Source organism: Centroberyx gerrardi, chromosome 2, assembly GCF_048128805.1.
Source record: "Centroberyx gerrardi isolate f3 chromosome 2, fCenGer3.hap1.cur.20231027, whole genome shotgun sequence".
NCBI lineage: Eukaryota > Metazoa > Chordata > Actinopteri > Beryciformes > Berycidae > Centroberyx > Centroberyx gerrardi.
Window position 1 is genome coordinate 29,939,287 of NC_135998.1, and position 23,661 is coordinate 29,962,947.

The following is a 23,661-nucleotide window of genomic DNA, read 5'->3' on the forward strand; positions in this document are numbered from 1 at the left end:
TGAGTGTTTACAGTTATATTATAAAACATACACACAGTAAAAGGATGAGACACGACATGGAATATTTACATATATAACAAAGAGGTCCATCATCATGCCACAAGATCTGGGAAGACTTCCCTCCCGTCAGCATCATTGTGATGCTCCTCTACAGCCTCCACAGATAATGGCTAATTTTCACTGTACAACTGTCCACAGCTCAGTGCCCTGCACATCCTGACCAGAAGCATAACCAATTCTGAGAGAGCATGTTGGAGTGGCTGAAACCTCTGACGATGGTGCATATAAATAGCATTTAGCCTTTGATCCAATATTACACAGTTAAATGGTAGTGAGCCAAGGAAAGCATCTGTTTTAGTTTCCTTTCATTGAGAACTGAGCGTCACTCCACATATTTTGTTCTGTCATTAACTCTTTGACACACACCCACACACACACACACACACACAGAAATACACAGTCACCCACCCCCACACACTCCCGACTGAAGAGATGCTTATGTGCAGCAAAAAGTAAGCACCCTCACAAAAACACCATGCACCACATCTTAACTCCTAAGTGTCACATATTAAGGTTCTGTCCAAATCGCCTTGAAGGAGGCCAGAGACACAGTTCTGCTCTACAAAAAAAGGAAAATGCACACAATTGACCCTTGTGGTGATGATAGTAGAAAGGGCCTTATGTTGGTTTGCTTGACGTTTGCTTGACGTTTGCTGGGAAAGATTGCTTCTTGTGATGTCAACCTCTTTGTCCATGGTTTACCTCTTGTCCGAGATTAATTTCCATGGGGTCTTCCTTGAAGTTTTCACACTGCTCCATTACTTTCCTGGGAAAACATTGGAAAAAAACACTTCAGTCCTTAATTTACAGTTTAGATACATGGGAGGGTTCTACACAGCGAGCTCAGGTATTTGGAAAGTACATTCTAGCTCTGTACTCATCACTATGAGGTTATTTAAGTATGGGTGCCATAGAAATTACTTACTAAAATATGTATTTAGAATTACCAAAGAGTCAAATATGAATAAAACAAATTGGCACATTCAAATGTAAAAAACCTGATAAAAGCACACCTGTCACTGCATTACAGTTATTAATATTATAATATATAAACACACCTGTGACCACGTAAAAAGTTAATTACAAATATTAATATGCCAACCCAAAATCACTACTGTTACTTACGTGTCGCTTGGGAATCATTTTGTTTGGCTACTGTTTAAGATTTACATTGCTTAGTGGAAGAACACCATTGAAGTATTATTTTTATTTAATTATTATCTATCATTCAATAAATATTAACTTAAGTAATAACTAATAACTAGATAAGATTTTTGTGAATTATTTTCTTTTCCTTTTTTACACAATGCCGTTTTAAAGGATAATTCCGGTTATTTTCAACCTGGACCATATTTTCCTAGTTTTTGCCATCATGAGTTAAAAATGTCATCACTTACTTCACTGTAGAGCATGATGTAGCTTCAGATAACCAGGAGCACTATTCTCCAATACACACATACAGGGCAACGGTTGAACCACAAAGCGATTAAAACACGTCTTTTCAACATAACCGGTTGAATAATAATGAGTTGTTGTTGATATATAGGTATTAAGCAGATGACTACAAATTAGGTAGATTAATGCAAATAGTAAATTACAGCATGTAGACCAAACCCTCAGTCTCAGAAGATTGGAGTTACAAATATAAACTCTGCTAATTTATCACTACACTGGAACTCAGTTTGTAATGACTTAACAAAAAGCTGCAGACAACGCACCTTAATTGTGCTTTAACTTTAATTTCAATATATCAAGGGCTATCGTGGATTATGGATTAATTACTTGTCCCTACCCACAGTGAAAGCAGTGTGTCCAGTGGAATCCAATGGTGAGCTGGGGCAATTGTCTTTGCACTGCACTCATGTTAACTCTCTGAGTGTTGGGTAGTTTTACACATCTCCGATAACTAAAAAGTGTCAAGTTACTGTTCACAAACATTGTTACAAACACATGCAAGGTTGGAGCAAATTGTAGAATTTTAGGTTTCACTTTGGTTTCCCTAAACTTCAGTCTACCAGAAACTTTAGTGTCACTAATTCCCTCCCATCTCTCAAGCAGCCAACAACAACAAGGCATTTGCCTGCAACACGGCCAATCCCAAACTTTGCCCCCCCAAAAAAGATGACATGCACCCGACAGACTTATAGAAGCAGCCACTAGTATCTACATAGTGGCTTGCTTAAAAAAAAAAATTGTGCTTGGTTGATTGCTCTGCCGCATTGGTAGACTTATGTACAAGGCCATTCGATCTTACATCTTTCAAAAATTACATACTACATACACTATAGATTTCAATGGAAGTGATGGTGACTCTCCTATTTGAAACAAGGAAGTTGTCTACTGTGTTTCTATAGAAGCAGCTGTTTGGTCAAACCAAATGGGCACTGGCTGCTTCCCAGTCTCTCACTCTCTCTCTCCCCTTGTTCCTACATCACTCTTCCATGTTTAAGCTTCTTCTTCAGGGGGCCAGTGGGCTGAGCCAGCTGAGGCAGAACATAACTCTTCCTCTCTCGCCTACTTAAACCGCCCTTTGGTTCAACACATGGGAAGTTCTGGTCACTCTGTTCTCCACTGTGTACCAAACCGTCTTGGCAGCAAGGCTGGCACTGGCTGCCAGCATTTGTCTGAAGTCTTGGGTCTGCATCGCCCTTTGTTCTCAACTGAATTCTTGGTGAACTGGAGCCACCCTTTCTGACAGCTGGCTGGAGGCCATTTCAGCCACTGATGGTCCGTTACTCTGTTTGGGGGCCTGGGTCCAGGTCTTACTGGCTATGTACACACTGCCAGAATTTGGAAGTGACAACCAAACTTGAGTGAGAATGAATTCTATGTGTATGGTACACATTGGAGAAGAGAAAAGCAAAATAACTAGACTGTGTATGTGTGGGTAAAGGGAGTCACGCTCCTCCGATCTCACGATGGTTGTAAATAATGTCTGTAACCATAGTTATAACCAACGTTTACTCAGGGATTTTCCTGCATAGAATTTGTCCCGCCTCGATCGACAAAACTCTGTTGTCTGCATGAAACTGAAAAAATAAAATAAATAAATTACTCCGCTGTGGCGCTGCATCGTCAGCACAATAACCCTCTGAGCTCTACCGAACTCCCACAATTAACCATAGATGGTTCATGAAACGCCCTGAATGAACACTGATGTGCATGTGCATGTGCTTATCATTCCATTCTCTGAGTGAGAGAAAATGGCTGAGCCGGAGCAAGATGGAAAAAAGAAATTTCACAGTGGCCTCAGTTCGGGCATCACCAACGAAAACAAACTTTGTTGAGTGACAACATGTCACAGCAGCAGTTAATGCTTTATAAAAATAAAACTAAGAAAAAAAGAAATGATCCGATATAAAGGTTTGATGCCAATTTTCACAGTATTCTCCTTTTCCACCGCATGACCTTGATAGTTTTAAGCGACGCACGCAGCATTTGACTCGCCCCAAGACTGCAGAACTGGTAGGAGCAAACACGATGTTGAGGAAAAAAATTTGAGAATGTCTCACAACACTTACCTCCGTCTCTTTCAAATTAACGACGATAATGTTGCGTAACGTAACGAGTGTCGCGCCTTACAGACCAGTTGTCCAGTCCGGTTCTGGTTCACACTACTCGGAACTAACCGAATCCGCTCTCAAATTCGTGTGAGTTCGAACTGTGTGTGAACTTTACAGGATTAAGTACTCCAATGAGGGGTGACAACCGTATTTAGCTGCAGTGTGTACGTTGCTCCAGGCCTGGATCTTTCTGGGTCTCACCATGGGACGGTCCTCGGCTATTTGCTCCCATTCAAGCATTTCATCCTGGTCTGGTGGATCTTCAGATCACGTGGGTCTTTGCAGTTTGCCACACACACATTCCACACTTGTTGTACATATCACATTGGCATGGGTTGTTTCTGTAGATCCAACCAGCTGGGGTGATCATGCTAACCTCCTCCCTTACTCCCCAGGGTAGATTTTTCTGTAGAACTTTTCATAGTTGATTGCGAAATTAAGCTATTTTTGCCTGAGGCAATTATCATGATCTATTTTTTTTAATATATGAATTTAATTTAATTAAGGCCAAAGGAATACTTTTAATTTAAAACATCTGTTAGTTTAATTGTACACCTTTGCCCAAATATGTAATTATATGTAACTTGAGTAATCTCCCCTTGGAATTCAACCAGACAGGAACAAAAGTAACCTAAAATATTCACACCAATTATGTTGATTTATAATATGTGAAGAGAAGCATTTCTTACAAAAATGTGCTTTTGGGGTTTGACTGTTGGAGTTCACATAGGCCCTATGGGTGTTTATTGGAGAGCAGCGCTCCCTGCAGCTCTACAGTGAAGTAAGTGATGAAATTTTGAACATAATCAACAGTCAAGATGGCAAAAACTAGGAAAATGAGGCCCAGGTTAAAAATAACCAGAAAAATCTAAAATCATAGTCTACCTTTTTTTTGGTATTTTCTACAGATTTATTTTTGTATATGGTAAAAGCTTCTGTTGCAAATGTGTCATTAAGTGTTTTTAAAGAAGACCTACGCTAATAAAAGTTTGGTCCTACCTTGCCATGTCCTTGGTCTCCTCCTGAGAGCTCTCCAGTTCCAGAACCTTCTCCAACAGGGTTATTCCTCCTTCCTTTATCAGCAAGGGACAATACTTGCTCGCTGGGGATAGAAAAGTAGAAGAATGTTCCTGTATATTATTGCATATATTACAATTACAATTTAAGCATTTACAATAACTGCAGCGGTAAAGAAAGACAGCATGTGTGAATCGCACAATCACGAGCAGCCTAGTGAAGAACAACTGCAAGAGAAAATGCAATGCTAGGAACTAGAAAAGAAGGACTTATTAGAAAATAAAAGTGAACTAAATTTAGGTAGAAGACGTGGTATGGGAAGAGATGAGAGCAATGTGCACCTTAAAGAGATGTGTATTTAATCTATGACAGAGGCTAGGGATAGAAGATTTATGCTAAACAAAATGAGTCAAATGCCCTTGCAACTATGCAAAATAATTTGAATGGATGACTGTCAAACATGATGCATGTTTCTTCCCCAAATCATACCACAATCTTATAGACACACTTTATGTGACTGGTCAATTGCAGCCCCCATAATGGACACCTCTGACCCATGCATATGTATCCATCTTTATATTAACATTTCTTCCTTAATTTCTTCAGATTATTTAAACAGGTGATGGCCCATGGTAAGCTATGCGCGTGGATTCATTGCATTTTTAAAATAAAACAGCGCTTTCCCTGACTTTCTTCAGTATCAGTGCATAACTCATCAATTGTTGTGTGGCAAGATATTAAACATGAAGGGGATGGATCAATTTAGACACTACATTATTACATTATTATATTCAAAACTACTTTTCTGACAAAATCAATTACATTTATCTTTAAATTGCTTATATTTCACTTTCATTTTTCAATATTTAGCTGCTGTGACTTATTAACACGTTAACATTTTTTCTGGTGTCTTTATTACTACTTGCTTGAATATTACGATACAGACAATGAGCAATATATGTATTTATCTTTTTTTTTTCATCTGCTTAGTATATGTTTGACCTCTCTGCTGGTGTATGTAATAGAAAGTACAATATGAGCAACCCATGAGTGCGTACCATCAAAAGTTAGTGACATTACCACAGATTACTGGGACAGCCAGCTTTGGTGCTGACTCAGCAGTGCCTCAGAGGATACAAGTACTGAAAACAATAAATGTTCTGGCAAAGTCAAGTGTGGGTTAAAACACTCCACAATGTAGCAAATACTCACGGTAAACTGATACTAGGTTGAAGAGAGCCCATGTAGCCCAGTGCTGACTGACAGGGGAGATGCCCTGGGGCAACAGTCGGAGGATAGGCTCGAATGACCTGAGGAGAGAGACTCAATTTAAAAATTCAAAAAGAAGACGCCTCAACGACAGGTGTGCTGCACAGCTAAGGCTCGACATATGTTGCTGACCTCACCTTGACCTGGATCTTGTTTTTATTTGGAGTTAAATGTATCTCTTGCATCAATGTTGAGAATTTTATTTTCACTGTCTCCACACTGACACTTTAGATCTACCTGAACAAGCATGCAGCAACTGATTAGGTAATAACTGCCGAATAATGTAACAATTTGTCAAAATGTAAGTCTTTCTAAATGGGTTGAAAATGTAATTAAACTTGTAAATGTAATAATATAATGTAATAATAAGCTTATCATAAGAGGTGTTATGTAATAACAGTATTGACCAATAATGTAATTACTATATATTATTTAGTAACTAGTTATTATTACATCAGTCAAAATATGGTACACCCCATATGAAGTAATAATTGCTGGTTAACATTATCCAGCAGTTATTATATTAGCAGTTGCTACAAAGCATGCTCACTGTGATTAAACACAACACCAAGTTTACTCATTGCTGCATGAATTTCTACTGGTGGAAATTGTTATTTATGTTCGTTTTATGTATTGTACTACTCACATTTCTGATACCAACGTTCTATCTATTTAGAATTCACAGTCAGATGTCATGGCTGATATGGTCATCATCACCTGTAGTTTATGTTCCGGCGAGAGCTGACGTCCCAGCTTTGGATGGCGTCCCACATCTTGTCCATCACTGTGTCTCTTCGCGGGTCCTCCATGGACCAAACCTCTGGCCCGTCAAACATGATGTGTGACAGGACCCCGCATGCGTTGTAGGAGACCTCGATCCCATCCGCCTTACTGTCGAGCAGGTTACTGCCAAAGCATAACAGTGAGGGGGGAAACAGATAAAAACATCAGGACTTTGTTATTTATGTTGGTCTATATGAGATAATAAAACACTGTAAGTGAACCTCCTCCTTTAATACTCTTCTAAGTAGTCACTATGCAGGACCTGAGTCTGTTTTTTGTAATTCTTTATACTTGTTAACACTTTCTTTACACCGCACTACTGGGCCAAACGGCCAGTAGCTTTTTCTCCGCTGTGTGTTTTCTGAGACATTAGGCTTGGGCCGATATTCAATATTATCAAATATTATTATTTCCTGTGATATCGAATACCCCCCACCCCCTCCCAAAAACGTTCTCCACTCCTCCCGGCCATGGCACCATGTGTTGCTTAGATCCCAATTATACAAGCTTTTAAACTTATAAACCTATAATCGACTAGTGGTAGGCTGTTAATAATAATGATAATAATTAGTATTATTATAGCCTAGAAATCTGATATAATTTGGAAGAAATAAAATAAAATACCCCCCTCCCAAAGAAACGGGAAAAAGAAACTGAAAAAAAAAAAAAAAACGCCCCCCTCCCCGCGATATCATATATCGCAATATTTTGGCGGGACAGTATCGCGATATAACTTTTTGGATATCGTCCAAGCCTAATTATAAGAATCATCATAGTTCCAAGATTTACTAGCGACTTTTAACCTTTAATTAATTTTACCATCTTTCTTAGGTCAATCAGCATGATACAGGGTTTGGATATCATCTCACTTTGAAAAATATACAAGCTCAAATCGACCTTTGGAGTAAAGTTACATTTTATCTGCATTGTACTGCGAACAGCATTCAGACCGTGCCCCCAATCTGCCGCTGCAGCAGCTCTGTAGCTACAACAATAATTTTACTGTTCCATGGCAGCCTGCTTTCAAGAAGATTCCGGAAACCAATTTTCTAACCTGAACACAGAGATGAACTGCGGGGTGAGCAGTTGTGGCCTCAGAGCTTTGACCTCGGCAACATTTCCCAGAAGCCCCAACATGTTCCGGTGGAGCTCTTGCTTGTCTGGAAACTCCTACAGAGAGAGACGGTTGCGGAAAAGATATGAAGTACAAGAGATGGTGCTTGTGTTATTTTCTGACACCTTGTTATTCTTAGGTTTTTCAACAATCTGGTAGTGATTCTCAGTGTTTAAGACTCAGAAACTGGTCCTATGACAGTCTGAAGTTTTATTACATTTACATACACTGCCCGTCAAAAGCCTGGGGACACCACATTTTTCTTTATTTTTCCTATTTTCCACATTTTAGAATAATAGTAAAGACATCAAAACTATGAAATAACACAAATGGAATTATGCAGTGACCAAAAAAGTGTTAAACAAATCAAAACTATCTTATATTTTAGATTCTTTAAAGTAGCCGCCCTTTGCCATGATGGAAAGGCAAAGGCTTTGGAAAGAAATTCATACATAGGCATCAACTTCACAATTTTTGACAGCCAGTGTACATAATGACACACATACAGGTGTCTTGACATACCAATCTCTTTGTCCGGAGCTTATGATTCATATTGTGATCAGATGTAGCCCCGACTTGGCTATCCCAGACAAATTTGGCAGTGAGAGGATTCTCAGGGGATCGTAATGTTGAAAATTTACATGGGACAGCAATATAGGTGCATAATTTGTACAAGAAATGTCAAATCTGAATCTACTAGTCTGTCCGGAAATTACTGCCTTAATAGTCCAAAGACATCATATTCAATCTGGTACAAATTATTATATCTAACTGTGTACTAACTTGTAGACACTCCAGAAAGAGGCTCATGCCCCGACAGTTGAGGAACATCTGACAGTTGTCGGGCGTCTCGTCAGTGATGTTCCACAGGGCGCTCCAGGAAAACTCCATCACCTGGTCACACTGCATGGAAACGGATATTTCAATGAGTCAACAGAATAACAGATGCGTTGGGCCATTCAATAAACAACTGTAAATCTACGACATTTTGACAGATGCAAAGATCCAGGAAGGATAAAACTCAAGACTCACCATTCTGTCCTGTAGCTTCTTCTGAATCAAATTCAACATTGTCTGAGAAAAGAAGAAAAAGAATCAGATGACAAAGGGATTTATCCAAACCTCAGACATAACAAATCAGTTCAGCTCTTGGCATAGGAAACAGAATAGGTACCAGTGTGAAAATGTGTAGAAGTAGAGGTTTCTCAACTGCAAATCATTAGACTGTACACGGGTAAGAATAAAAAATCCCCTGGCCTTTGATGTTATCCCTACCTTGACGAAACCCATCTTTCCCACAGCTTCCTTGTGATGGTTGTCCACCTGGCAGACCAAGGCGTTGCAGAGGTGCACGGCGATTCGCTGGATCGACTCGTCTTGCCTGGCCGGCTCCAGGATTTTCAGCAGCAGCAGGTTGACCCGACTGTACTGGAACTCCAGCTCCTCTGGAATACTGAAGTTGCACAGCGTCAAGCAGCAGTTCCTCTGGACCTAGCGTGGGTCGGGGGCAGGGGAAAACAAGAGCGGGATGCAGGAAGATGAAATACTTTTTTCCACATCTAGGCTCAAATTCTGAGTTGGCGGATGCAAGTCATGCACCTGCTCACTGGGTTGCCAGTTTTCTGACATACGTAAGTTTGTACAGATTGCACTTTAATTTCAAGACACTGAAAATTCTACACGCCTAAAGAGAAAAATAGCGTAGATCAAATATGCCCAAAAGCTGTGCCACACATCTAACTATATGATAGCCTTTTATTATTCTGCATATTATATGGACTTGCATCATTGTGTAGGATAGCAGAAGCAAAGTTATGTTCTCTGAGTGTCCAGCGTTGCACAGGTACTTTCCTAAAAATGTTACTGTCTATGTATTTGTGTTAAATCATTGGGGAATTAAAGGCAATGTGAAAATAGCTCTACTGCAATGTGACATGTCTGATACATGCTATGTCTGTATGTAAAGCATAACAAAGAACTAACACATGCCATGGGTTAAACAAGGGAAAATGTGATGCATTTTGAATAATTTGTGCCTGGCATATAGCTGTATTGCTGTCATTTCCAAATGTGTTTTTTATTCTGTTGTCCACACAGGTGTGGGAGTCACTGCTTTAGTCAACTTTAGTCTCAGTCAGTTGTAGGGTTTCAAATGCTAGTCTGTTTCAAATGTTAGTCTTTCTGCAGTCCTGCTGCATTTCGATCAGTCGGGTCTATTGGGACACTCTGCGAGCCAAAGGCACTGAAGCACTTCCAAAGATAGTCTGGGTACTGTTTTTCAATTTTGCTTACTTGGACATCTTAAGGGGAACTTCAAGCCCTGTGTATTGAAGGAACGGACATTTTCATCAAGATACAATGAGCTGCTGGTTGAAACTTTCCCTGTAATGTCTTTTCTACATTCAACTTGCCTCTTGCCTTCTAAAATGTTTTTTTAAATTGCGCTAATTGTGAATAAAGATTACTATTTGTGATATCTCCGCCTCTGATTGGTTGTGTCCCTTATGGAGTCCACGACCTGCATTTGGAGTAACTGCTAAGAGGCAACAGGTGTGTGAAATTATTTGAGTGGTGGGTGTAGCGGAAATGTAGTGGTAGTAGTGTAACGGATTATCTGCTATTTATGTTATGTTATATGTTTATGTTAAGACTTCTCATTTTGATACACCATGAGCCTTTACAATTTAACTGCTAGTGTTGACCTTTGAAAAGTAAATCCAGGAAATCAAGTTTTTCATTGGTTGTTGGTTGTGTATGAAAGTCCATCAAGTATTCTTCCTTGTTTCATCCCTTTAAATGGCCTTGCTGGTAAAAATTGGTAAAATTGATTCAACATTTCATTTCACTTTATTTCTGTCCTTTCTCTAAGATGGGGATGAGGCCGTGGATTAGACTTACAGTGACCTCCTGGTACTGCTCCATTCCATTCAGCACCACCTGAATGACTTCTCTGCGCAGCCGCACGCTCTGGTCGCTGCGGTACTCGGTATTGGTCAGGTAGAAAAGGGCGGCGCTGCCCGTCACCTGGATGCTCTTATCGTATTTGTGGCACTTCAAAGCTGCTATCACAAGCTGAGAGACGGACAGAAGGGTTAAAGGATGGATATGAGGAGTAGAATGAATAAGAACTACAGCCCAAATATTTATTAAAAGTCGTTGGTATCCATCTCTCCAAAGAGCAGCAGAACTTTGTAAAGCATCCTACCTGCAGAGCTCGGAGCAGCTGGCTGCAGTGTTGTATCCTGGCGATGTCAAACAGCTGGTTGATGGCTCTGTGGGCCAGCTCGGGGCGAAACTCTGTGTAAGCCTCAATCGCATTCAGGACCTGGTCTTCGTTCTTGGAGCCAGTCACCTGGAAAAAACCCGCAACACATAAATATAACTCACAGCATGTCTCAAACGGCTTAACATGCCATCATATACTATACTACATCATATGTACATACTACATATATATATACACATCATACACATCCTATACTAGGTCATATACATACTTCATATACACTGTTCACTACACCATATACATACTAGACATCGTATACTACATTATGTACTACACCATATACATCATATACCATACTACACACAAACACACTCACACCTATGGGCAATTTAGAGCCTTCAATTCACCTGACCTGCATGTCTTGACCTGCATGTATGCATACATGATTGTTTTTTTAATCATTCCATTTTAATTATGAAATGCACTTTTTTTTTTAATTGCCATAGTACCCTTCAGTAACTGGGGATAAACAAAAACCAAGACAAAGATAAACCGATACACTGTTGGATGATATTTCGTCAAACAGTACGAAACTAGAAAACAAGACAAAGGTGTTTACTTTTATCTTCAGGAAGTGGCAAATCACACAACTAGCAATGTATTTCATGTGCATGCATAGCTTCATGGAACATTTAATGCTTCTTTCATTTTCAGTCTCATTTTCATTGGTTTTGCGACAGACAATCACACTCACACCTATGGGCAATTTAGAGCCTCCAATCTACCTGACTTGCATGTTGTTGTAATGTGGGAGGAAACCCAGGCGAACACAGACAGAACATGCAAAATCCACACAGAAAAGACCCAGGGCCGGGAATCGTGCCTGGCTCCTTCTTGCTGTGGGGCTTCTTGCTAACCACTGAGCCACTGTGCTGCTGCAGTCATTTTTTTCTTCCACAAAATCCACTGACTCAGGTCATCTTTTACAGCTTCATTAACAACTGACGCACTAGGCTTTACAGCATAATGAGCATCAAAACCATCTATAACAGTTACATTATCATTGTTATTCATCTTTTCATCCATCAAATCAATACGAAAATAAGACTGACAAAGGTATGTCACAACACCTCAACTCCACACTCAACACAATTCCACAAAATCCAAAGCATACAACTGCCATTAACATTCAATGGGGCATTCCCAAGTAAGATCGGCAGGACCAAGCACCGATAGCACCGAGTTCATTTTCTCGAAGCCCATTCAGCCCAATGCCACTTATACAGCCCCAAATGGTTTCAAACTTCGGGTCACGATATAGAATGAAGAAGATACGTCTTCGTGTGGTATCCTGCCTGGTATCCTGACTTTTCTTGTAGTGCCGAGCATCAACGCATTCCGTGCCAAACAATGTATAATATGAAATCCAGCCAGCATTCCATTCAGATAATCCAAATTGAAATAATCCAGCAAAATCACAGTCCAAATTCCTCTGAATGGTTCTTACTTTTTGAAGTGACAATTGTCAACAAAACAAAACATTTGTAAATAGCACACAGCAAAGCCACTGCACTACAGGGGCCTACCAAGGACAAACTTCCAAAGCACTGTGCATAAATGCTAACAGCTAAGCTAACCGTACCTGCGGAGAAGTGTCACCAGTTACCAGTCTAACTTTCTCCTACTGAAGGTTACATGTCCCACAATGACGAGTGAAGAGGCAGGTAGCACATTTACTAGTTTAACAAGTTTACTAGTTTAACATGTTTACTCGCTTGCTTCATCGATTCCACCATTATGTCAAAATTTACAGGAATGGGAGGGGGAGAGGGCCGCTTTTAAACAGCGAGGGAGGAGACAAGCTAGTTTTAAAAAAAATGTAAGCTACTGAATGGAGCGGGAGGAGCTTTGTTCCGGAACACAATTTGACAACAAGGTTTAGAAAAGAGGTGAAAACAGCAACACAGCTGGCTGCTGTGTGGATATTGGTTTATATAATTTATATAACATATATATAACAGTTTATTTCATTATGTCTCAATGAAATTTCCACATAGCACATGTTAGTTTCAAGATCAGGTATAACTGTTGACGCTAGAAACACCAATCCAACAGAAATTGTCTGTAGTTGGTTTCTTTGGAGTACTGTGAGTACTTCCGAGATTTTTATTCAGGCCAAGGGGAAGGCATTAGGAATGGCATGTTCTAGACAAAATGCAACAAAGCACAACACTTGCTTTTAGCATTCCGGCAGTCTATACGCAGAACCACCAACGCAGGTAGACTCCACAAGCAAGCTACGGCGACATCTGAACACAAAACTACAACCTAGCCTTAACTCTTGAATTCTTGACCCTCAGATGGTTGACTATGTAAAGTAAACTCTATAATGGGCAGTGTTTATGATACCGTCTTGACCGTCACAAATTCCAAACAACGCCATGTTGACATGGCAATAAAATACTGAATCTTGAATTTTCACACTTGTTGATGAACCATTACCTTATATGCCGGGATGTGTGTCACATTACAAAGGGTGGTGTCATATAAACCCAGAAACTGTAGGGGCCTCTTCAGCTCCTGGAAAGGATAGATGCTGCTCTTGCAGGGCTCAATGCTGAAAGTGAAAAACATGTGGCTTGTTAAAGAATCCATCTGGAGCAAAAAGGCGACATGAAACTTCCAAAGATTCTGAATTATAGTCTTTTTCCGTATCCAGTGTACAATCTCGGGTTGGTTGCTCACCTGGGACGCCCCATGGCATCTTCAAAGTGTGGCACTGTGCAGTTGTCCAGCATAATGTGACCTGAGATGTCCAGTGACACCAGATTGACCAGACGCTGTACGATGGCCGTGAGGATCTTCCTGGTCATCTTAAACTTAGAGGTGCGCCTGCTCTCCCGGGAGATATCAAGATGCCTGGAGAATGCATTGGATTATGTTACTGACAGTGTGAAACAGCCCCTAGAAATGTAATTCTTTTCATATAATTTGGTGGCACATACTGGGAACTCCATAAATATTTGGATAGTAACATAATGGACTAAGGATTCAGTGGTGTCGGTTGTAAATGCTGATTTTGAAACTATAGTGGGAGGAAGATGAAGCTAGGGTTTTTCCTGCATAGGAATAGGCACCAAAGACCAAAACTCTGGGGCTGAGTGGAAAAAATATCACTTTTTCTCCCACACGATAACAGCAGCCTAAAGTGGCCGACACCAGTGAAACTGCCTTTGTTAAGAAGCTTCACAATTTAACAGCAAAACAAAAATATTCATAAATGTTCAACAAATAATCATCCAAAACTTCATGGCTCATTTGGCTACTGTAAAGCATCTATCTGACGAACATATTCACATACGAGGTTACAAACGTTTTGATTTATTGTTGAAAAAGTATTGCATTTAAGGTTTACATTTCATACTCTTGTAAGCTGCTGCATGAGCTTTTGGATGCCATTAATAAGTATTATGGAATTTTACTAATCTCTTGAATAAACTGCTCCAGCTATTTTTTCCAAAAAGAACGTAGGAATGCCTCTGATTGGGTAAATGTATTGTGATAAGTCTGTCGGTCCAGAAAAACTTTCTGTCCGTCAAAACGGATTGAAATCTGACTGAGACGGACGCATCATCAGTTCTGTCTGGACAACGGACAGCTCTCATTGAAAATGAATTGAAGTGAACATACACACAATGGATCAGTGTGGCCGCCCCCTAAGACTGTCAAGTGACAAAGACAAACACAAGGTAAATTAAAACATAAACGTATCCAAACCAATCACATAACTTCCTCCCCCAAGGTTTGGGATCTTGGGAACCTACTCAGAATTTCAGTCTGGCTATAGCCCTGCTTAGGATCACGTGACATTTGGTGCAACAAGGCCAATGTGATCACCAAAGGTGCATGTTGAACTGTTCCAGAAAATGCGACTGAACCTGCTGAGACATTGTTGTCACTTCTGCTCTGTTTTGTTTAGGTTCTGGGACAGATGTTACCTACCCACCTTGGAGAAAGTTGTGGAGTACAACCTATCTATTGATCACTGACACCAAAATTCTGACTGTGTGCATGCAACCCAGGGAAAACCATGGATGATGTTTTATCTTTTAGACCCTTGTATACTTGAATAAATCCAACCATGTATATTTATACCGCCTCTACATACTTTCAAGCCAAACGTAGTCACACCTAACTCCTACTAAGATTCACTGAAATGCAAGAGGACTGGAAAGAGAACAATCACATAATACGAAAACTCGTGCTGTAACGAGAAGACTGCAAGTGTCCTAGAATGAAGGAATTCATGTTCAAGTGTCAGGTGGTTAAGGATTTTTTGTAGTTATAGATGTTTCTCTAATAATAATAATAATAATAACTTAGATTTATATAGCGCCTTTCAAGAGACCCAAGGACGCTTTACAGAGTGAGGCAGACAAAACAAATAAAACAAGAACAGAAAATAATAATAGCAATAATTGCCAGGGATGAGAGAGTTAACTAGAGGCCATAGGTCTTGGTTAACAGGTGGGTTTTCAGGATTTTTTTAAAAGTGGCCAAAGATGGGGCGTTGCGGATCTCTGCCGGGAGAGAGTTCCAGAGGGTGGGGGCTGCCACACTGAAGGCTCTGGCCTTATTTCAAAGAACTGCCACTAGAGTCTGTTTCAATGTTATAAACTCCTTCTACTCTTAGCACTGATGCCTCCCCAGAAAACTGTGAAGAATTTTTACCACTATGTGGCCTATGGAGCCACGTGTGTATCACTGCTGCCCTAGGATCAAATCCTGTAAGAACTTACTCTCATGTGTCTTCCCTGCTCTGGTCTCCCTCTCTGCTTACACTGTCTGAATAAATAAGAAATGCTAGAGGTGAGTGGACTGTCCACTCTTCTTCTTCTTCTTCTTCATTAAAAAGGGTTCTTCATCTATTAGTTTACAGAAGTCCTACACCTGTCCTCTAGATGTTGTCCTTACTGAGGTTCTCAAAGAGAATTTCATTCAGTCAATGATTCACCTATTATCTACCTCTCTTAATACCTCTCTGGCCTCTGGCATTTTCCCTTCCAGTTTTAAACAAGAGAAGAAGCCTGGTCTGGACCCCTTTGTGCCACTTAACTGCCCCCAACTGCCATTTAAAGTAAAATATTTTATTATTTTTAGTCAAAATAATATGTTTTCCAACAGAATGCCTTCATTCACCATAGGCAACTCATCCTCATTCTCAACAGACATTGCAAATGGGGTCCCGCAGGGATCAATTTTAGGCCCCATCTTATTCTTCATTTACATGCCTCCACTTGAACATGTCATCCACAACATATTATTTCACTCTTCTGCCAATACATACAGTTATACCTGCCTATAAAACCTAGTGGTACCTGAAACTTTCAAGCATGTTACACTTCTGGTCACACCCCAATCAGTGATGGGGTGTGAATGTTTCAACCCATAGAGAGCAGTGCAAAAATGTTCTGTCTTATGTGATCTAGTGTTGATTTGCTCTTTAAGTGCTGGCAGCCACAGAATTTCCAACTTTTTGAAACCAAATCAGAAATAGTCATTGCCCACCTCAACCATGGACTAGGTACGGTCCATCAAGGTTAAGGAAGAAGCAAGAGATTTAGGTGTAATACTGGATGCTAATTATTAAGTTTTTTTTGGTTTGTTTTTTACCTTTATTTATTCAGGGAGAGTTTCACTGAGAGCAATGCTCTCTTCTTCAGGAACGCCCTGATCACATTCACACACACATTCACACCTGGAAGCTGACCAGTACAACCACAGTCTGATCTGCTGGCCACTGAGCAGCTCCACTGGAGCGGTTGGGGTTAAGGGCCTTGCTCAAGATCACCTCAGTGGTGGTAATGAGGGAGGGGCAAGCGCTGTTTTTCACTTTCCCCACCCAGATTTATCCTGCCGGTCCGGGGGATTGAACCGACGACCTTCCGGTCACAAGCTCGCTTCTCTAACCTTTAGGCCACCACTGCCCAGAAAGAGGTTTCAAATGGCTCGTTGGAGGAGGACGCCAAATTATAATTTGCATATTAATGGAGACACTGCTTCTATTAACATAAGACGGCAGTAGTTTGAAGGAACTGGTATTTGTGTTAACTTTTTTGATTTGAGCACACATGCAGCTTCGCCCAGAAATCTCCCAGAAATGTATCGTGTCGGGGTCATGTGTAAATGGGAGCCGGAGTTGATATTCCGCAAAAGTTGCTTCCTTTTGCCTTTTGCAAATTCTTCCTTTGCAACGCTAGTGTGAAAAAAGCCATAAGATTCCCAGGTCAAGCAAGCAAAAAGTTACGACAGTCTTTTACGCTTTCACGTAAAGCGATCGAATCAATCGCAAGAGACTCTGGGGTGGTGTATTTCATTCTGCGACTTTTGGTTTTCAAAAATGTCACAGACTCCGACGCAACTTCCGGCCTTGCCTCACCTATCGGGGACCATCATGTCACTTGTAAAGGCATTCTACGCAAAACTTTTATGGAGAGTTAATAGTATGAACAGTGGAAACCACTAGCGATGCTGGAAAAGTCAACACGGCAATCTTGGGGGTTCTATGTGTGAAAGGGGCTTTAATGTTCAGGTTACTTGGCCCAAAACTATAAACTATAACAATCATGTGTTTTGCTTATATACTTTAATTATGCTATATTACATTCTAACATTAGCTGTAGAAGGGCTTTGCTGTATCAGCTATTACTTGGGAAAGGTGAGTGTGGCGCTGCAGCAGGATTTTGCGAGCCATAACTATCCCTATTTATATAAACAGGAGAATCTGCGTAAGCCGTATTCTCATTTTGTGTTTCCAGATTCCATCCAAAATTCTGCTCTAATATGCCGATGGTGACAGTCAAATGTTCATGAAAAATAAAATAATTAGGACAAAACTTTTTAGGCAATTGGCTTCTGTTGACTTTTGTCTGTATTCTCTATTGGCCTCACAATGAACGTTGTCAAACTAGACCCTCTGTTTGGGCTGAGCCTATCACCTGCTCCACTTCGCAACGAGGTAGACTGCCAAATCGCTGATGGCGCAATTTGCAAAGGAGTCTCAGTGGAGTGTGGCAGACAGAATGATGAAGAACAAAACAACATTCATGATTAATCTGGATTAAATTCATGTGGTAATATTCAACTGGTGTTAATATTTACCTACAAAAATGAGGAAACTAGGAATAAAATGAAAAGGAAACAGCTGTAATGGAGGTACGTTCCCAAGACATGGAAAGCCTTCAAATACCGCAGTATGGTAGTTATGCAGTTATTGTTGCAGAACTAGCCATTATAGGAAACACCCAGGTAATATCTTTTTCATGTTGTACGCTTATGTTGTCTAAACATGAGCCCCCCTGAGTGTGCAAAATGCTTCATTACAGAATAGGGACCCAACAGACCCAAACAAGTCAAGGCAATGAGAGCGGGAACCCTCGACTGGCAATACAGACGAGGATGGTGGTACCAGGAAATGAATTAAGAGCATACTGACCATAATTAAGAGGCGGAAGCACAAGAATGAACATCTCTTTCCGACCTTACCTGAGGTTCCCCAGCTCCACCACAGTATTGACCAGCTCCTCTGACAGGTCCACATTGTAGAGAACAAGAGAGGCCAGTCTGTCTTTCCACTGGGTCAGAAAAGATGTTCTTAGCAATTGCACACCAGACAGATCTAGCGAGGTGAGGGACTGCAGGGGTTTGAGCAGGGTCTCGGCATCCATCTCGTCAGGCAGCCCGCCCAGGTTGAGCAACCTGAGGCGGTTGAACCCCTGGAAGTTGAAGTCTCTCTCTAGCGCTTGCCTAGAAGCGGGGCTCTCCTCCTCGTCTTCCTCGTTATCTTCGTTGCAGGCGAGCGGGGCGCCTCCGATCCTGTAGAAGATCTGTTTGCTGCCGAAGAGGCAAAGAGAGACCAAGGTCTCGCGGAAGCAGGTCAGTGTTTTCAGGCTGCGTGCCGTCAGATTGTTGCAGTAGGTGAGGTGGAGCTCAATCAGGTCCTGGTAGAATGGACAAAGTGAATAGTTACTGCGCAGCCCTGAGTATATCATTTTGAGATTTTGACCCCAATGTCACACTTTGGCCTTCACTTAAAAACTGACCCAAGTATAGATGACTGGATTATCCTTCAACAGCTGGTGCATAGAGCTTTGACATAAACTAGAGGTCTTTACAGGCCTAATTTATTCGCGGCCTATAGAAGCCAATTTACTCCTACTTCTTTTGTTGTCACCCCTGCCTCCTTCTGCAAGACATTGTCCTGAACCCACCCTACATTTCGAGATTGATGTATTAACCTACCATTAGAAATTCAGTCATTTTCACAAATAATTATTCTCAACAGCAGCCTGATTACAAACATTTGTGCACACAGGACATATTGCTGTTGCTGCTCCACATGCAACTTATGGCTGTCAACAGCCTAAAAAAAACACTAAGCGAGAAGTAATAAGAGGAATATGATCTTAGAGACTGCATTACATTATCCTGAACAGAAGAGTATACACCGGAAATTAAGTTACCTGTTCCAATAGGACTAGCACAAAGGCTTTCCTCTTTAAAAATTGTAAAATAAATAAATAACAAGCAAAACTAACCACTTCCTTAGCTCTAATGGTAGCACTCCCTGTCCTTGTATATTTGTGTAATATTATTGGCCACTTTATTGGCCCAAATAAGTCATTATTTATTGAGAGCAATCTATTACTGCAATTTTCAGAGCTCGGATCTAACAGACTAAATGCATGCCAGTGCATGTGACGGTCCTGCCTGCTGACAGTGCACAGTAAGACAGGCACTGCATGAATGAGGCAGAGCGCGAGTGATTTGCTAGTGTGGACATTTTGAAGTGAAACACTATTTTCATCATTGCCACCTCATAAATTGCCACCTTATTCAACAATACATTTGAAACTTGCTTATGTACAATCACACATCTTTAAAATTTTTGTTGCTGCTTGTCTACACAAATTAAAAATGTGCACAATTTCCACAAATATCACATAGCTGTGTTCCCAAGCTCACCATCAGTTCATTCGCTCCATAATATGCTTCATTTTATCATGGTGATGTAAGGTTATTTCGATCAGCATCTGCTTGTATTTTACATGTCTGTCTGCCATAGCAGCATCAAGATTATATTCTGTGATCATGTGTGTGAGGAGTGGTGGAGACAATCTGTCTTTGTGAGGAAGCTTTGTACTTGACCAGGAAGTACAGAGGTGCTATATTAGATAATATTAATATTAGATATTAATATTTTAATATTACTGTTAGAGTAAGATAAATGTGACAAATTATAAACATACTTTAATAGCCAGAAATTGGTGGGTTGCACCTATCTCTAAAATATGATGTCACATACTTTCAGTCCATTCATCAAGAGGCCAGTCAATTAATTTCAGGAAGAAAAAGGAACCCACTGAGGTTTGACAATGAATGTACACATTTTAAGTTGGACGGGACTGACACTAACTAATGCTAATAACTAATTTCCGTAAGTGGCAATAGCTGGTAACAAAACACCAAAACAACAAATGCCCCCCCCCCCCTCCCAGCTCCAAGGTGTTGACGATTCCTTTGCAAGGGAAATCCTGCATTACTATGGTGTCAGGTATCCAACCACTACTTTAACCAATGTTTCTAAAAATTGTAATAATTGCTAAACAAATGTTTGTGTTTTTATTTTGTTAAGGAAGAGATTTAAGACAGAAGGAACATAAAGGCTTGTTTCGTGAATCTCAATACAAAATACAATATTTAACATATCAATGTTTCATCACTTACAACTTAGATGTCCTGGGGAACACCTTTAACAACTGACATTTCTTCCCAGGTCTGGATATCAAAAGTTGTAATTTGGGACAATTACTTCTTGAAAAGCATAATCTGGGAGTCACAGAATGAAATGCTATTACCCGGATCTACTTTCCTTGTTTGTGGATGTGTTAGAAGCAAAAGGAGTTGTTGCCTGACTGTGCAGGTAGTCTATGATTTAATGACATACAGCATCTCACCTGTTTTCTGATGGCTTCCAGATCCCTGTCGCGCACAAAGTCCTCTCTCAGCTGCACCCGGGTCAGTCTGGTGCTTCGGGGGTCTGAGAATAGCTGGAAGAAGCTCTCTTGTGGTTCAAAGTTACTGTCTGTGTGGACCAACTCCATATATCTGTTAAGAAAAATCAATATTGCTGTTCATTGTAAAGGGAATAAAAATCAGTCGGAATTCCTAAATTACAGGCAATTGATATAACAAGGAGCAAGGATTAAGGACTAAACATTAGGTAAACATAAAAAGGGAATGTGACGACTTTTATCACGTACGTATTGACCAACTTGTCGCAGATCTCGCTGGGGAGGAAGATGTCGGAGCGCAGGCAGAGCTTGTTCCTGTATCCCTGGTAGCACATGGTCTTCCTGAGGTTCCTCAGACAGAAGGCTGTTGCCAGAGTCATGAGGCTGTCAGGGTTGTCTCCTGCTTTGGCTGCCATGTTAGCCTCTCCTTCTCTGGCTCAGATCAAACACAGGGCAGTGCAGGTGACCTTAGGGGGCGCGCATTGACAAACTCACAGGTTAGGCAGCAGGGAGCAGCAGCTTCACACAAGGGTCAAGGGCCCGCTGAAGCCGCTAGGTCTCACTTCTTTTCACAAGAAGCTGCTTCTAGTGGAATCAACAGCATACTCATCTACTTGGAATTGACGATTTCAAGAACAAATTTGAGAACTGTGAATAATAGAGTGGACAAGACACAATAATTGTTTTAATGAATGCTTCCATAAGTTTGTGGTCCACTTTTCAGCTCTCTTTTACATTCAGTTCATTGTTGTTGTTCATGAATGTTTTAGGTTAATGAGTAATGTTTTTATGTGAAACGTTTTGCATCAGGTGAGCTCACCTGAAAGAGTTGTAAATGTCAATGTGACATGCTCTGATTAAATAAAAAGAAATAAAATGTAACTGAATGCACAGAAGGCTATGTGCTGAATTTTTGAATTCGGAATGAAAGAAATGAAAAGCACTTCATAAGTAAGGTGAAATAAGATTACTGTGAGAAATGACAATTAACTTATGTATCTACAAACCCTTAGTATGCCACCTTTACCAAATAAACCGATCAACATGCTATTGTCAAAAGGGTCTAAAGCGTTGTAAACGGACCCTGAATTTACAGTTTGGTGATCAACACTTTGCAAACATCGCAGAATGAGCTTTGCATACTTAGCTAAGTTAGCTGTCATGCCTATGGATGGCTACTGTTAGCAACTAACGTTAGCTACTTTACAACAACGTGTTTCAGACTTAATAACACAGCGCTTTCGAATTATTGTAGCAAATATATCTGTTAATTATACTGAATCAGACCTGCAGAAAAGCTGAAGTTAGCAACGTAGCTTGCTCTGTCTTTAGGTTGGCATTACTAGTTTGGTAGCTAGCCACAAAGAGCAGTCAATTCTGAGGGAGACAGCACTGTTATTAACTTAGCAAGCTAGCTAGCTAGAATGTAGAATAAATTACTTTAACAACACTGTCGCTGGCTAGCTGCTTGTAAACCGACAGTTGCTGTTAGCCTACTCACTCGCAACAACCTAGAATAATGAAGACCACCACTTGTTCTTCTAAGTTAAGCCTTAACTTGCCGATACAGTTCCATCCGTGCTTATCATCGTATAAATTAGCTTGCAGCTAACGATGACTTTCCCTGCTATTAGGTTAGCTAGTGGGGCTAGCTAGCAGCTCTGTGTGGAAATGTAGACTAAACAGAGTGGTCAGCGGTGTAGGAGTGCATAGCTCATCAGTCAGTGCTGTACCTTAGCTTTCGCCAAGGCTAGGTGTCTTGATGAGGGCGATTAATTGAATTTTTATCACCAGTCTTCACTCATCTGATTTTCGTTTTCGCCCGATGTCAACAAACAGACTCCTCCTCCTTCTCCTACTTCTCCTAACGTTACTTCTCCTACTCCTCCTCCTCCTCTTCCTCCGCTTCGTACCCTTCCTATATATTTATATTATACTTCATATTGTTGTAATCATATTCATAAGTGTTATTGGTAAAATAATAACATATATATAATAATAATTGTTGTTGTTGTTGTTTTTGTTGTTGTTACTAGTTAGTGTACAGAAATTTTTCAAACTTATCCTCAGATCAAATTAATTCCTCTGGCTTAACCAACCCTACACTTCTACTATCTTTCTATCCCCACTTCCCATCCCTCTATGCAAATTGTCTGCTGTACTGTGGTACAACCAGTAGCCTATTATACTGTATTCCAACTCTATGGCTCTTTACTTGAGTCTAGGATGACAGAAATTCCTCTCTCAATGTCATCTGAAGACCAGAATCACTTTATTTGCCAAATGCAATGAATGTACAAAAACTCGTCTTGGTCACTTTGGTGCAGGGACATATCAACAACTCAGAGGCACACATGGTACAGGACCTCCCATTCAGTGCACTGGGACACAGCCGACAGTAGGCCATACATACCTCACATATATGTATTCATCACTATGTGCATGCAGGCAGCGTGGCATGCAGTGTGGCTGCAGCTGTCGAGGGGGAAGGTGAGTGTCTAGCAGGCATCTATTTATCTCTGCTCTGCACCAACATAATTAGCCGGATCATCTGTA

General features: G+C 40.6%; 1 protein-coding gene across 2 annotated transcripts; it reads right to left on the minus strand.

The window, feature by feature from the left end:
• On the minus strand, window positions 1-22,946 carry zer1 (zyg-11 related, cell cycle regulator). Of its 2 annotated transcripts, none has more exons than XM_071906901.2 (16): window positions 22,839-22,946; window positions 21,355-21,572; window positions 21,049-21,199; window positions 18,578-19,032; window positions 13,778-13,951; window positions 13,535-13,649; window positions 11,012-11,158; window positions 10,705-10,878; window positions 9,082-9,297; window positions 8,839-8,880; window positions 8,590-8,709; window positions 7,747-7,862; window positions 6,627-6,815; window positions 5,853-5,950; window positions 4,623-4,725; window positions 1-826 (listed from the first exon to the last, which is right to left on the minus strand). In XM_071906901.2, exons 2-16 carry the CDS (start codon window positions 21,519-21,521, stop codon window positions 739-741), a joined length of 2,355 nt encoding a protein of 784 aa, XP_071763002.1. In that variant the 5' UTR covers window positions 21,522-21,572; window positions 22,839-22,946; the 3' UTR covers window positions 1-738. The 2 variants fall into 2 exon arrangements, with proteins under 2 accessions (XP_071763002.1, XP_071763003.1); XM_071906902.2 differs by having other exon boundaries at window positions 21,355-21,537; window positions 22,839-22,929.
• Window positions 22,947-23,661: the final 715 nt, after the last annotated feature.